At 50.8% G+C, this 13,050-nt stretch overlaps 1 protein-coding gene across 9 annotated transcripts in view; it reads left to right on the top strand.

Moving 5' to 3' along the window:
- The window catches only part of LOC127574678 (anion exchange protein 2-like), a 202,320-nt gene extending 189,549 nt beyond the window's left edge, over nt 1-12,771 (top strand). For all 9 annotated transcript variants that reach the window (XM_052023922.1, XM_052023920.1, XM_052023923.1 and 6 more), the window contains 4 exons: nt 922-1,175; nt 8,457-8,626; nt 8,746-8,919; nt 10,432-12,771. In XM_052023922.1, the coding sequence (XP_051879882.1) occupies nt 922-1,175; nt 8,457-8,626; nt 8,746-8,919; nt 10,432-10,512 (679 nt within the window). In that variant the 3' untranslated portion in view covers nt 10,513-12,771. The remainder of the gene's footprint in view (nt 1-921; nt 1,176-8,456; nt 8,627-8,745; nt 8,920-10,431) is intronic.
- The last annotated feature ends 279 nt before the right edge of the window (nt 12,772-13,050 follow it).

Here is a 13,050-nt window from a genome sequence, read left to right as displayed (position 1 = left end):
GCCAGTGTCTGAGCAACAGACTAAAAATGGAGATAACGCCCCTCTCTTGGGTTGAATTGAATTGCAGGATATAACTGGGTGTAGTGGATGGTGATAAGCCTGTGTCTGTCTACTGTTCGCAGCTGGATATCTGGTCAGTCACACAGTGTGTGTTCGTCAGTGGTTTCCAGCGTGGAGCTCACCTGGCAGGGGGGAGAGTCCCTGATGGAATTAGAATTGGTTTATTATTGTCACATGTACCGAGATACCGTGAAAAAATTTTGTTTGTGTGCCATCCGGACGGATCATTCCAAACACAAGTACATTGAGGTAGTAAAAAGGAAAACAGAATGCAGAATATAGTGTTACAGTTACAGAGAAAGTGCAGTGCAGGCAGACAATAAGGTGCAAGGGCCACGACAAGGTAGATTGTGAGATCAAGAGTTCATCTTTATCATACAAGAGGTCCGTTCAAGAGTCTGATAACAGTGGGATAGTAGCTGCCCTTGAGCCTGGTGGTACGTGTTCTCAGGCTTTTGTATCTTCTGCCCGAGGGGAGGGGGGAGAAGAGAGAATGTTCTGGGTGGGTGGGGTCTCTGATTATGCTGGCTGCTTTACCGAGGCAGCGAGGTGTAGACAGAGTCCATGGAGGGGAGGCTGGTGTCCGTGATGTGCTGGGCTGTGTCCACAACTCTCTGCAGTTTCCTGCGATCCCGGGCAGAGCAGTTGCTGTACCAAGCCGTGATGCATCCGGATAGGACGTAGTCCTGGATTGCTGGTGCAGTGGACGACGGGTGGTGTTTTTGCTGCAGTAACACATACAACAGGGGGGGGGGGGGGGGGGGGGGGGGGGGGGTCCGTGCAACAGTGGCTAGGTGAGGTTGATGCAGTGACTGGGTAGGTTGTTTGAGATCTAACAGAGCTCACTCTGCTGTCCGGCAGACTAATCATCAGCAAGAAGGAGAGGATGTTAACCAAAGGATCTGGGTTCCACCTGGACCTCCTGATCATCGTGGCGTCGGGAGGGGTGGCAGCCCTGTTCGGATTGCCCTGGCTCGCTGCAGCCACAGTCAGAACCGTCACCCATGTCAACGCACTCACCGTGATGAGCAAGTCTGTGGCGCCCGGAGATAAGCCCAAGATTGAAGAGGTCAAGGAGCAGAGGGTGACGGGACTGGTTGTGGCAGTCCTGGTGGGTAAGTGGTAGTCGTCACTCCCCCTCCCCGGCCCCACCGCAGCCCCCTCCCCGGCCCCACCGCAGCCCCGGCCCCACCGCAGCCCCGGCCCCACTGCAGCCCCCTCCTCGGCCCCACCGCAGCCCCCTCCCTGGCCCCATGCAGCCCCACCGCAGCCCTGGCACCACCGCAGCCCCCTCCCCAGCCCCACCGCAGCCCCTCCCCAGCCCCGCCGCCACATTCTCTGTTCCTCCATTACCAACATGAACAAAGTGCAGTAAATGTGGAAGGACGTTATTCAGGGGTTGGATCTGTAACCCTTCATACAACACAGGAGGCCCTTCAGCCCATCTTACCTGTGATAGCTCATTGAAAGTTCTATATTCAATCCCACTCTCTCTCACCCACAGCTCTGGGCTTTGTTGCTTTCAATCCATGTTGAATCTGCTTCCCCTGCCCTGGAAGGGTCTTTCAAATGCAGCCCCTCCCCTCCTCTTTTTCTTCCCATCTCTATTTCCTTCAGTCTTCCCCTCCCTCTCCTTTACTCACCTTTCATTCCAACCTTCTGTTCATCACCCGTGTTTCAGACATCAGCACCTGGGGGAAATGAATCAGTAAGTAGCAACAAGACAGTAATGGGCAGAGTCCACGTGGATTTAGGAAAGGGAGATCGTGGTCGAGGCTGGAACTTGTGGAATGGATAAAGGCATCTAGTGGGTGTGATGCATTGGAGGCAGGTAGCTGGGTGACTGTCAGGAAAGGGAAGGGGTATAGACCAAAAGAGCAGAGCACCCCTGCAGCCGTTCCCATCAACAATAAGTAAACCGTTCTGGATACTGCTGGTGGGGACGACTTACCAGGGACAAGTTGCAGTGGTCACATCTCTGGTACCGAGACGGGACCCTCGGCTCAGAAAGGAAGGAGGGAAAGGAAGAGATCAGTAGTGATATCCATTCGATAGTTAGGGGGACAGATAGGAGGTTCTGTGGGAGAGATTGAGAATCCCGGATGGTCTGTTGCCTCCCTGGTGCCGGGGTCTGTGATATCTCGGATCGAATTCTCGATATTCTCAGGAGGGAGGGTGAGCAGCCAGATGTCGTGGTCCACGTAGGGACCAATGACGTGGATAGGAAAGAGAAGGAGGTCCTGCAAAAAGAGTTTAGAGAATTAGTTGCAAAGTTGAAGGACAGGACCTCCAAGGTTGCAATCTCAGGATTGCTACCCGTGCCACGAGCTAGTGAGGCTAGAAATAGGAGGATCATGCAGCTAAACACGTGGCTAAGGAAATGGTGCAGGAGGGAGGGCTTCATGTTTCTGGACAATTGGGCTTTGTTCCAGGGAAGGTGGGACCTGTTCCAACGGGATGGTTTGCACCTGAACTGGAGGGGGTCTAACATACTTGCGGGTAGGTTTGCTAGTGCTGCTCCAGGGGGTTTAAACTAGATTTGCAGGGGGAGGGGAACCAGAGTGTTAGAGCAGATAGTGAGATGGAGGAGGAAAAAGGTCATGCGAGGACTGCAGGTATAGACAGAAATCAAAGGTTTGTACGTGATAGAAATGTTCTCAGGTGCATCTATTTCAATGCAAGGAGTATTGCAGGTAAGGCAGATGAGTTTAGGGCGTGGATTGGCATATGGGATTACGACATTATTGCTATTAGTGAGACTTGGTTGCAGGAGGGACAGGACTGGCAGCTTAATGTTCCGGGCTTCCGTTGTTTCAGATGTGATAGAGGGGGAGGGATGAAAGGGGGAGGAGTGGCATTACTGGTCAGGGAAAATATCACAGCTGTGCGTGGACAGGACAGCCCGGACGGCTCGTCTACAGAGGCCATATGGGTGGAGCTGAGGAATAGGAAAGGTGTGGCCACACTAATAGGGTTGTATTATAGACCGCCCAATAGTCAGAGAGAATTGGAGGAGCAAATCTGAAGAGAGATAGCAGACCGATGTAAGAAACAGAAAGTTGTAATAGTTGGGGATTTTAACTTCCCACATATTGACTGGGACTCCCACACTGTGAAAGGGCTGGATGGCTTGGAATTTGTCAAATGTGTTCAGGAAAGTTTTCTAAATCAATATATAGAGGTACCAATGAGAGAGAATGCAATAGTTGGTCTCCTATTAGGGAACCAGACAGGTCAGGTGACAGAAGTATGTGTAGGTGAGCATTTTGGGTCCAGTGACCATAATGTCATTAGTTTCAAGATAATTATGGATAAGGACAGGTCTGGTCCTCGGGTTGAGGTTCTGAATTGGAGAAAGGCCAATTTTGTGGAAATGAGAAAGGATCTAGGAAGAGTGTAGCGGTTAACGCGACGCTATTACAGCGTCAGCGATCGGGGTTCGATTCCCGTCGCTGTCTGTAAGGAGTTTGTACGTTCTCCCGTGTCTGTGTGGGTTTCCTCCGGGAGCTCCGGTTTCCTCCCACATTCCGAAGACGTACGGGTAGGTTAATTTGGGTTTAAAAAATGGGCAGCGCGGACTCGTTGGGCCGGAAGGGCCTGTTACCACGCTGTAAATAAAATATAATTTAAAATTTAAAAAAGTAAGTTGTTTTCTGGCAAGGATGTGCTCAGTAAGTGGAAGGCCTTCAAAGGCGAAATTTTGAGAGTGCAGAGTTTGCATGTTCCTGCCAGGATTAAAGGCAAAGTTAACAAGCATAAGGAACCTTGGTTTCCAAGGGATATTGGCGATCTGCTTAAGAAAAAGAGAGAGGTGTATAGCAGGTATAGGCAACTAGGAACAAATGAGGTACTTGAAGAGTATAGAAAAAGTAAGAAAATACTAAAAAAGGAAATCAGGAAGGCAAAAAGAAGACATGAGGTGGCTCTGGCAGATAATGTGAAGGTAAACCTGAAGGGTTTCTACAAGTACATGAAGAGTAAAAGGATAGTAAGGGACAAAATTGGTCCCCTAGAAGATCAGAGCGGTCGTCTATGTGTGGAGCCTCAGGAGATGGGGGAGATCTTAAACAGTTTTTTTGCATCAGTATTTACTCAGGAAACTGGCATCGTGGATATGGAAGGAAGGGGAACGAGCAGTAGTGTCATGGAACATATAGAGATTAAAGAGGAGGAGGTACTTGCTGCTTCACAGCGAATAAAGGTAGATAAATTCCCCGGGCATGACAAGATATTTCCTCGGACTTTGAGAGAGACTAGTGTAGAAATTGCAGGGGCCCTGGCAGATATATTTAAAATGTCCTTAGCCACGGGTGCGGTGCCAGAGGACTGGAGGGTCGCTCATGTTGTTCTGTTGTTTAAAAAAGGATCTAAAAGTAAACCAGCTAATTACAAGCCGGTGAGCCTGACATCAGTAGTGGGTAAATTATTGGAAGGTGTTCTGAGAGATCGGTTATACAAGTATTTGGACAGCCAAGGGCTGATTAAGGATAGTCAGCATGGCTTTGTGCGTGGTAGATCGTGTTTAACGAATCTTGTAGAGTTTTTCGAGGAGGTTACCAAGAAAGTAGATGAAGGAAAGGCTGTGGATGTTGTCTACATGGACTTTAGTAAGGCCTTTGACAAGGTCCCACATGGGAGGTTAGTTCAGAAGGTTCAGACACTAGGTATCCATGGAGAGGTTGTAAACTGGATTCGAAATTGGCTGTGTGGGAGAAGACAGAGAGTGGTTGTGGATGATTGTTTCTCAGACTGGAGGCCTGTGACTAGTGGTGTGCCTCAGGGATCTGTGCTGGGTCCATTGTTGTTTGTTGTCTATATCAATGATCTAGATGATAATGTGGTAAATTGGATCAGCAAGTTTGCTGATGACACTAAGATTGGAGGCGCAGTGGACAGCGAGGAAGGCTTTCAAAGCTTGCAGAGGGATCTGGACCAACTGGAAGAATGGGCCAGAAAATGACAGATGGAATTTAATGCAGACAAGTGTGAGGTGTTACCTTTTGGAAGGACATATCAAGGTAGGACATACACAGTAAACGGTCGGGCACTGAGGAGTGCGGAGGAACAAAGGGATCTGGGAGTTCAGATACATAATTCCCTGAAAGTGGCGTCACAGGTAGACAGGGTTGTAAAGAAGGCTTTTGGCATCCTGGCATTCAGTATAGGAGTTGGGATGTTATGGTGAGGTTGTATAAAGCATTGGTGAGGCCAGATTTGGAGTATTGTGTGCAGTTCTGGTCACCTAACTATAGGAAGGATATCAGTAAGATTGAAAGAGTGCAGAGGAGATTTACTAGAATGTTGCCGGGTCTTCAGGAGTTGAGTTACAGGGAGAGATTGAACAGGTTAGGACTTTATTCCTTGGAGTGTAGAAGAATGAGGAGAGATTTGACAGAGGTTTACAAAATGATGAGGGGTATAGGCAGAGATAATGCAAGTAGACTCTTTCCACCTAGATTAAGAGAGATAAGTACGAGAGGACATGGCTTTAGGGTGAAAGGGGAAAGGTTTGGGGGAACATTAGGGGGAACTTCTTCACTCAGAGAGTGGTGGGAGTATGGAACGGGCTGTCACCTGACGTGGTAAATGCGGGCTCACTCTTGAGTTTTAAGAATAAATTGGATAGACACATGGACGGGAGAGGTCTGGAGGGTTATGGACTGGGTGCAGGTAAATGGGACTAGTGGAATACCGTTTCGGCACAGACTAGAAGGGCTGAATGGCCTGTTTTCTGTGCTGTAGTGTTCTGTGGTTCTAAAAGGTAATGTCCTGGCACAGAACATAGAACATTACAGCACAGTAACAGCCCTTTCAGCTCACAATGTTGTGCCAAAATAATTAAACTAGTAATTAAATGCCTAATGAATCCCTCTGCCTGGACGTGGTCCATATCCCTCCACCACCACCCCTGGCAGTGCATTCCAGGCACCTACCACTCTGTGTAAAAAAAAGTGCCCCACACATTTCCTTTGAACTTATCCCCTCTCACTTTAAATGCACGCCCTCTAGTATTAGACATGTTGACCCTGGGGAAAAGATACCGGCTGTCTACTCTATCTGTGCCTCTCCTAATCTTTTAAACCTCTATCAGGTCTCCCCTCGGCCGCCACTGCTCCAGAGAGAACAACCCAAGTTTGTCCAACCTCTCCTTATAGCACACGCCCTCCAATACGGGGAGCATCCTGGTAAACCTCTTCTGCACCCTCTCCAAAGCCTCCAATCCTTCCTATAATGGGGAGACCAGAACTGAATGCAATACTCCAGATGCAGCCTAACCAGAGTTTTATAAAGCTGCAACATAACTTCCTGACTCTTGAACTCAAATGGCTTGACTAATGAAGGCAAGCACAACCTGTGTAGCCACTTTCAGGGAGCTATGAACTTGGACCCCCAGATCCCTCTGCTCATCAACACTGTTAAGGGTCTTGCCATTAACAATGTACTGTCTCTTTACATTTGATCTCCCAAAGTGCAACACTTCACACTTGGCCGGGTTAAACTCCATCTGCCATTTCTCTGCCCATATCTGCAGCTGATCTATATCCCGCTGTATGCTTTGGCAGTCTTCTATACTATCCACAACACCACCAATCTTTGTATCATCTGCGAACTTCCTACCCAGCCAGGCAGAGATTGGTTAATGGGCAGAGGATGGAGAGGAGGAATAAATGGGTGATCTTTGGGTTGGGAGACAGACCAGTGGGTTACCACAAGGTGCTGCTCAGGTCACAGCTTTTCACAACTTGTGTCAATGGATAAATACACACAAAATGTTGGAGGAACTCAGCAGGTCAGGACTGACGAAGGGTCTCGACCTGAAACGTCAACAGTTTATTTCCCTCCATAGATGCTGCCTGACCTGCTGAGTTCCTCCAGCATTGTGTGTGTGCTGCTCCAGATTCCAGCATGTGCAGAATCCCTTGTGCCAATGATTTGGATGAGGGGATTCGGTAATATATCTAAATTTGCCAATGTTACAAAGCTGGGTGGCAGTTTTGCCTGAGGACCTTGCGGACGTGCTCCAGGTTAAATGAATGGGCAAGGACATGGCAGATGTAACGAGTGAGGTCATCCACATTGAATGGTTAGAGATTGAAAGGGGTTGGTGTTAAGGGGAGATGGCTGAACTTCACACAGGTACAGCAAGCAGTTAATTTGCCTTTATTGCTAAATAAAGTACAAGAGGCACCTTGCTTCAATTATATTGAATCCTATGGGTGCATCAGGAACATTGTGTATTGTCCGGTCAAGGAGGGATACAGTTGTGATAGGGAGGTGCCACGAAGGTTCACCAAATGGATAGCTGGGATTTAGGGATTCTTACGGGTTTTGACCGGGCAGCTATAGAGACAGCATTTCCTCTGGCTGGGGTGTCCAAAACTGGGGACCACAGTCCCAAAATCAGGGGCCGAGCATTCAGGAGAGAGATGAGGAGAAATTGCCTCACCCAGAGGGTGTGAATCATTGGGATTCTCCACCCCTGTGTGGAGACTGTGGAGGCTCACGGAGAACACCTAAGTGATCAATAGATTCTTAGATGTTCAGGCTTTGGGGTTAGTGCAGGAAAGTGGCATGAGGTAAGAGATCAGCTGTGATCTCATGGAACGAAGGAGCAGGAACCAGTGGCTTCCTTACAGCATGGAAACTGGCCCTTTGGCCCAACTTGTCCATGCTGACCAAGGTGTCTGCTTGAGCTAGTCCCATTGCATCGTGTTTGACCCATGTCCCTCTAACCATTTCTTATCCAGCTACCTGTCTGGAGTCATAGAGTCACACAGCAGGGAAACAGGTCCTTTGGCCCAACTCATCCATGCCGACCATGTTCCCCAGCGAGCTGGTCCCATCTGCCTGCGTGTGGCCCACAGCCCTCTAAACCTCTCCTATCCATGGATTTATCCAAATGGCTTTTAAACGTTGCTGATGTGCCCGCCTCAACCACTGTTTCTGGCAGCTCATTCCAAATATGCACCACCCTTTGTGTGAAGAAGCTGCCCCTGACGTCCCTTTTAAATCTCTCGCCTCTGATCTTAAACCTATGCCCTCTTGTTTTTAGCACCCCCTCCCTGGGAAAAAGACTCTGTGCTTTCGCCCTGTCGATGCCCCTCCTGATCTCATCCACCTCTGTTAAGCCACCCCTCAACCTCCTACGTTCCAGCCTCTCTACGCAGCCTCTTCTTGTAACCAAGTCCTGGCAAGTCCAAGTCTAATTGTACCCACCTCTACCAATTCCCCGGCAGCCGGTTCCACATACCCACCACCTGTGTATGAAAAAATTGCCCCTAAGATCCTCTTTAAATGTTTCCCCTCTCACCTTAAAGCAATGCCCTCCTCCTCTTCCTTTCACTCTGCCTGTTCCCCTGTTTGGGTCTGAACTCCATGCCGCGCCTCTTTTCCAGGCCTGTCCATTGTGATTGGTGACCTCCTACGGAAGATCCCGCTGGCTGTGCTGTTTGGAATCTTCTTGTACATGGGTGTCACCTCACTGAATGGGATCGAACTGTACGAACGCATCCAGCTGCTGCTCATGCCTTCCAAGCACCACCCGGACCACGTGTACGTGCGGAAGGTGAGTCGGGCGCTGCGGGCGGAAGTGGTGTAGAGTGCGAGGTCGGGGAGGCCGCGGGGTTTGTGTCAGCCGGGTCAGGTGGGCTGGCTGGTGTGTAACGGGCTGTTTCTCTGTCCTAGGTGAAGACTCTGCGGATGCACTTGTTCACCATCATCCAGATCTTCTGCCTGGCCATTCTCTGGGCCGTCATGTCCACTGTGGCCTCGCTCGCATTTCCTTTCGTGCTCATCCTGACCGTTCCCCTGAAGGTTTTTGCACTCACCAGGATTTTCACGGATCGAGAGATGAAATGTGTAAGAGCTCCCCCGGAGAGATCGGGCATCACTAGCCAGGGCTTCAGTGACTCTGTGTGTTTGGGACACCTCTGCCCCGTGAGCTGAGAGTGGTCAGGAGTGCACCAGAGAGGCGAGTGTAGGGGAGACAGTGGAGGGGGGATTCGGAGCTGATCTAGGACAGTCAGTGGGAATAGGTGGAGCCAGGGCATTGGGTCAGAATCTCACCTCCGGTCATTTAGGACTCCCCACTCCTCCGAGGTTACAGAGGGTCAGCGGGAGGGATCTGTCCTCATTGAGAGCTGGGTGCTGAGCAACCAGTCTGGTAAATTAGGGGCGTGGAATAGACGGGGGGTGGTGGGGGGGGGAGGGCCAGGGGAGTAGTGTAGAGTATCAGCATGTGTGGATACCAGTGCTGTAAACCAGCATCCTGTCACTGCAGAGCTGCGTGTCAGACCTTGGAGATGAAAGGGAGGTTTGATAGATTCAGTTGTCTACAAGGACAGAGCGATGCAGCAGAAGGGAGACAGTGGCAGGAGTTGTACCTGGGGAGGGAGAGCGCTGACCAACAGCAGAATGAGACCCTGGAGGGGTGGCTGGGTGATCAGCATTTCACTCATGGGGCTGAGGGAGCTGATGGTATCTGTGGAATCATGGAAACCAGCACAGGTGCTGGTGACACTGGGCCCTTTGGGTGAATCCCACCACCTCTCCTTCCACCAACCTTTGGGCTTTGGTCATTCAGCTGCTCACCCGGGTGGGTGGATGGACCCCCGTCCTGTCCCTTCCAGACCACAGTTCCAGACCCCACTGATGTTCAGTGGAATAACTCTTACCCAACTCTCCTTTAAGTCTTCTATCAATTAACTTGGATCACTGACCCCAGACCTCGCCCCTCTGCTAAGGGGAATTGGTCCTATCTGCTCACCCTGCCTGTGTTTTCTACACCTCCCCTCAGCTGCCTTTGTTGGTGATCTCCCAGTCAGCGTGAGGGGAGATGGAAGATGGTCTGAAGGAGGGTCCAGGGCAGGGGGAACATTAACATTGGCTCAGTAAGTGAGAGGAGGGAGACAACAGAAGCAGCTGATGAGGTGATCTCAGTCACCAACATCTCCATGAGCTTCCCACATTTAAATGCCCTCAGACAGGGTGGTTCGGGGTGGACAGTAAGTGCTGGCCTCACACTGATATCCGGTTCTCAGTAAACGAATGACCCCAGAACTTTTGTTGGGACTGAGAGTGGTTCAAGAGACAGTTTACAGGAAAGAATAGGAGCCTGGAGTTATCTTCACACCAAGGCTGACGTTGCCTCGGTGAGGCACCAGCAGGTAGGAGCAGCACCAGGCTGTGCTTTCTGTGCTCCAGCCGTCCTGCCATTGAATGGCTGCCTCACGTGTCTGTCCCATCCACTCAGGTCCGTGTCCTGTGGACACCAGGTGGGAGCCGTAGGGGGGAGCAGCCTGATCGTGTCAGTGATGTGTGTGAGAACCTGTGCCGAGCCCTCTCCTAGCTCACCATCTTCTCCCCCTGCAGCTGGATGCAGACGATGCCCAACCCACCTTTGATGAGAAGGAGGGGCTGGATGAATATGACGAGCTCTCGATGCCGGTGTGAGGCTGTGGAAGCAGCTGTAATCCCATTGTGATGCCGGGCAAGGATGGAGGAGCCAGTCAACACCTGTCACCGTTAACCTGTCCAGCAACACCTGTCACCGCCAACATCCGTCACCGTCAACCTGTCCAGCAACACCTGTCACCGCCAACATCTGTCACCGCCAGCGCCTGTGTCAACATGTCACCGCCAACATCTGTCACTATGAAACAATCAGTACCGACGTATATTGGTATCGACATCTGTCAGTATCAGTGTGTGTCACCAAGGTCCATCTTGTCATGACAACATGTGGTGATCAATTCCTTGTCACCAAAGTCCATCTCGGCCAAATCACTCTCCACCTCTGTCAGGGTTACTGGTCACCTTGAGAGCCAGGCAGGTTGGGACCAAGCTCCGGCCACACAACCAGCGGAGACCAGAATTCACAGACCAGTCGTACGTTTAGGAATTCCTTTAGGTTTCAACGTCAGAAAAGAGAAAGACGATGGACAAAGCCATGCCAGTGATCCAGAACTTTGTGAAGGTCATTGAGATACCAGAGACTGTAATGTTGTTCCGTAGTGAGAGGCCGAGGAAGATGAGCTGGTGGTCTGGTCTCATCTCAGAGATACACCTCGGCTGCACGATGGGTTCAACCAGTTAATCCCAGAGACAGGTCCTGGTGCTGTTCAATCACCTCCACCCCTCAACCGCTCCTCCAAACCCCGTCCTCCCTCCCACAGCTCTCCCCACCCTCTCCCACACCTCCTCCCCACCTCCCACATGAAAACATTGAGCTGCTGTCAGATGCCAAGATTCGATCCTTTCCTCTGTAACCCCCCCCCCCCAGTGCCCTCTGACCTTTGGCCTTTTCCGTAGCCTGTTGGATTTGATTGAATTCCCAAGCCCTTCGCGATCGACTGCTGGTCTTGACGTGAACATTATATTATTCTGCCCTCACATCTCCAGCCTTGAGGCTGTTCTGTCAGCTTCCTGTTCCTGGGACAGGCGGTGGGTTACCCAGGCACGAAGCTGCCAGTTCACCCTGATCTCCAGGACCCATAGCTGCCACTTGTCTGGAGGTTTTCCAGCCCAAGTGGAGATGGTCTCCTCCCTTGTGGAAAGAGTTGGATAGAAACGGTTTGATTTGCAGTTGTAGCTGGGTGCTGTTTGGCTTAATTCCAGCTGAGTTCTAGGTGTGTGGAATCTGCCCAGGAGCTGACAGCCACACCAGCTGCACTGGGCACTGAGATGAGACCTTGGTTAGCATTACTTGCTTCGAATTGTGCCAAAGATCTGTTTTATTTGTGAGGTGAGTGGGTCAGGTGTGGGCTGACTGGTCAACTACAGGGCATTGGGAATGGGGAAGCTGTGGGGAGGGGAGTCTCTGCCCCAGGGATGTGTTACCTCAGCAGAACCAAGCCCAGTCATATGGCACAGAAACAGGCCCTTTGGCCCAACTGGTCCAGGCTAACCAAGGATCCCATCTAAGCTAGTCCCATTTTTGACCCACATCCCTTTAAACCTTTCCTATCCATGTACCTATCCAAGTGTCCTTTAAACATTGTTATTGTACCCGCTGTACCTCTGCTCCACAGAGAAAGCAAAAGGTACAATCTCAATAACTGGTGACACTTCGTACCTTGCATCAGTCTGCCACAGTGCTCACTGCATGACCAGCAGGTCCCAGTGCCAATGGTTCAGTGGGGTTTCCAGTGGTAGGTCCCAGTGACAGGATCCAGTGTCAAGCCAGTGGCAGGTCCCAGTGCCAGTTGGTCTAATGCTGGTCAGTCCAGTGGGTCCGACCCAGTGCTGGTCAGTCCAGTGGGTCGTACTCAGTGCTGGTCAGTCCAGTGGTGGTTCCAGTGCTAGTCAGTCCCAGTGGGTCATACTCAGTGCTGGTCAGTCCAGTGGTGGTTCCAGTGCTGGTCAGTCCCAGTGGGTCGGACTCAGTGCTGGTCAGTCTAGCAGCAGGTGGCGGTGCCAGTATGGCCAGAAAAGCACTGGTCCCAAGTGCCCCAGTGAGGGGGGAACTGAGCATCAGTCCATGTCCTCGGTCAGCACCAGCTGCTGTGTCCACCTCTGCCACTGTGGGCCCCACACCCTCTGCCCCTCCACACTGGCCCATGGCTTCAACAGGTTAAACTTATATTTATACAGACCAATGTCAATTACTTTAGATTTCTAGTTAAAATCCAAGTGATCTTATTGTTATCTTGTATATTTGTACTGTAGGTGTTCACCTTGAATGACCTGTATAAAAATCATTTTGTAGTAGAAGCAAGGAGTACTTCATTAATGAAAAGAACACCGGGGTACAGTCCCTGTGGGGACGGGTCTGTCACTGTATAACACCGGGGTACGGTACCAGTGGGGATGGGTCTGTCACTGTATAACACCGGGGTACGGTACCGGTGGGGACGGGTCTGTCGCTGTATAACACCGGGGTACGGTACCAGTGGGGACGGGTCTGTCTCTGTATAACACCGGGGTACGGTACCGGTGGGGATGGGTCTGTCACTGTATAACATTAGGGTAGAGTACTGGTGGGAACGGGTC

The sequence above is a fragment of the Pristis pectinata genome, chromosome 9 (genome assembly GCF_009764475.1).
Source record: "Pristis pectinata isolate sPriPec2 chromosome 9, sPriPec2.1.pri, whole genome shotgun sequence".
In the NCBI taxonomy this organism is placed as follows: domain Eukaryota; kingdom Metazoa; phylum Chordata; class Chondrichthyes; order Rhinopristiformes; family Pristidae; genus Pristis; species Pristis pectinata.
The sequence above is the reverse complement of the archived record's forward strand: the minus strand, read 5'-3'. Positions and strand labels throughout refer to the sequence as shown.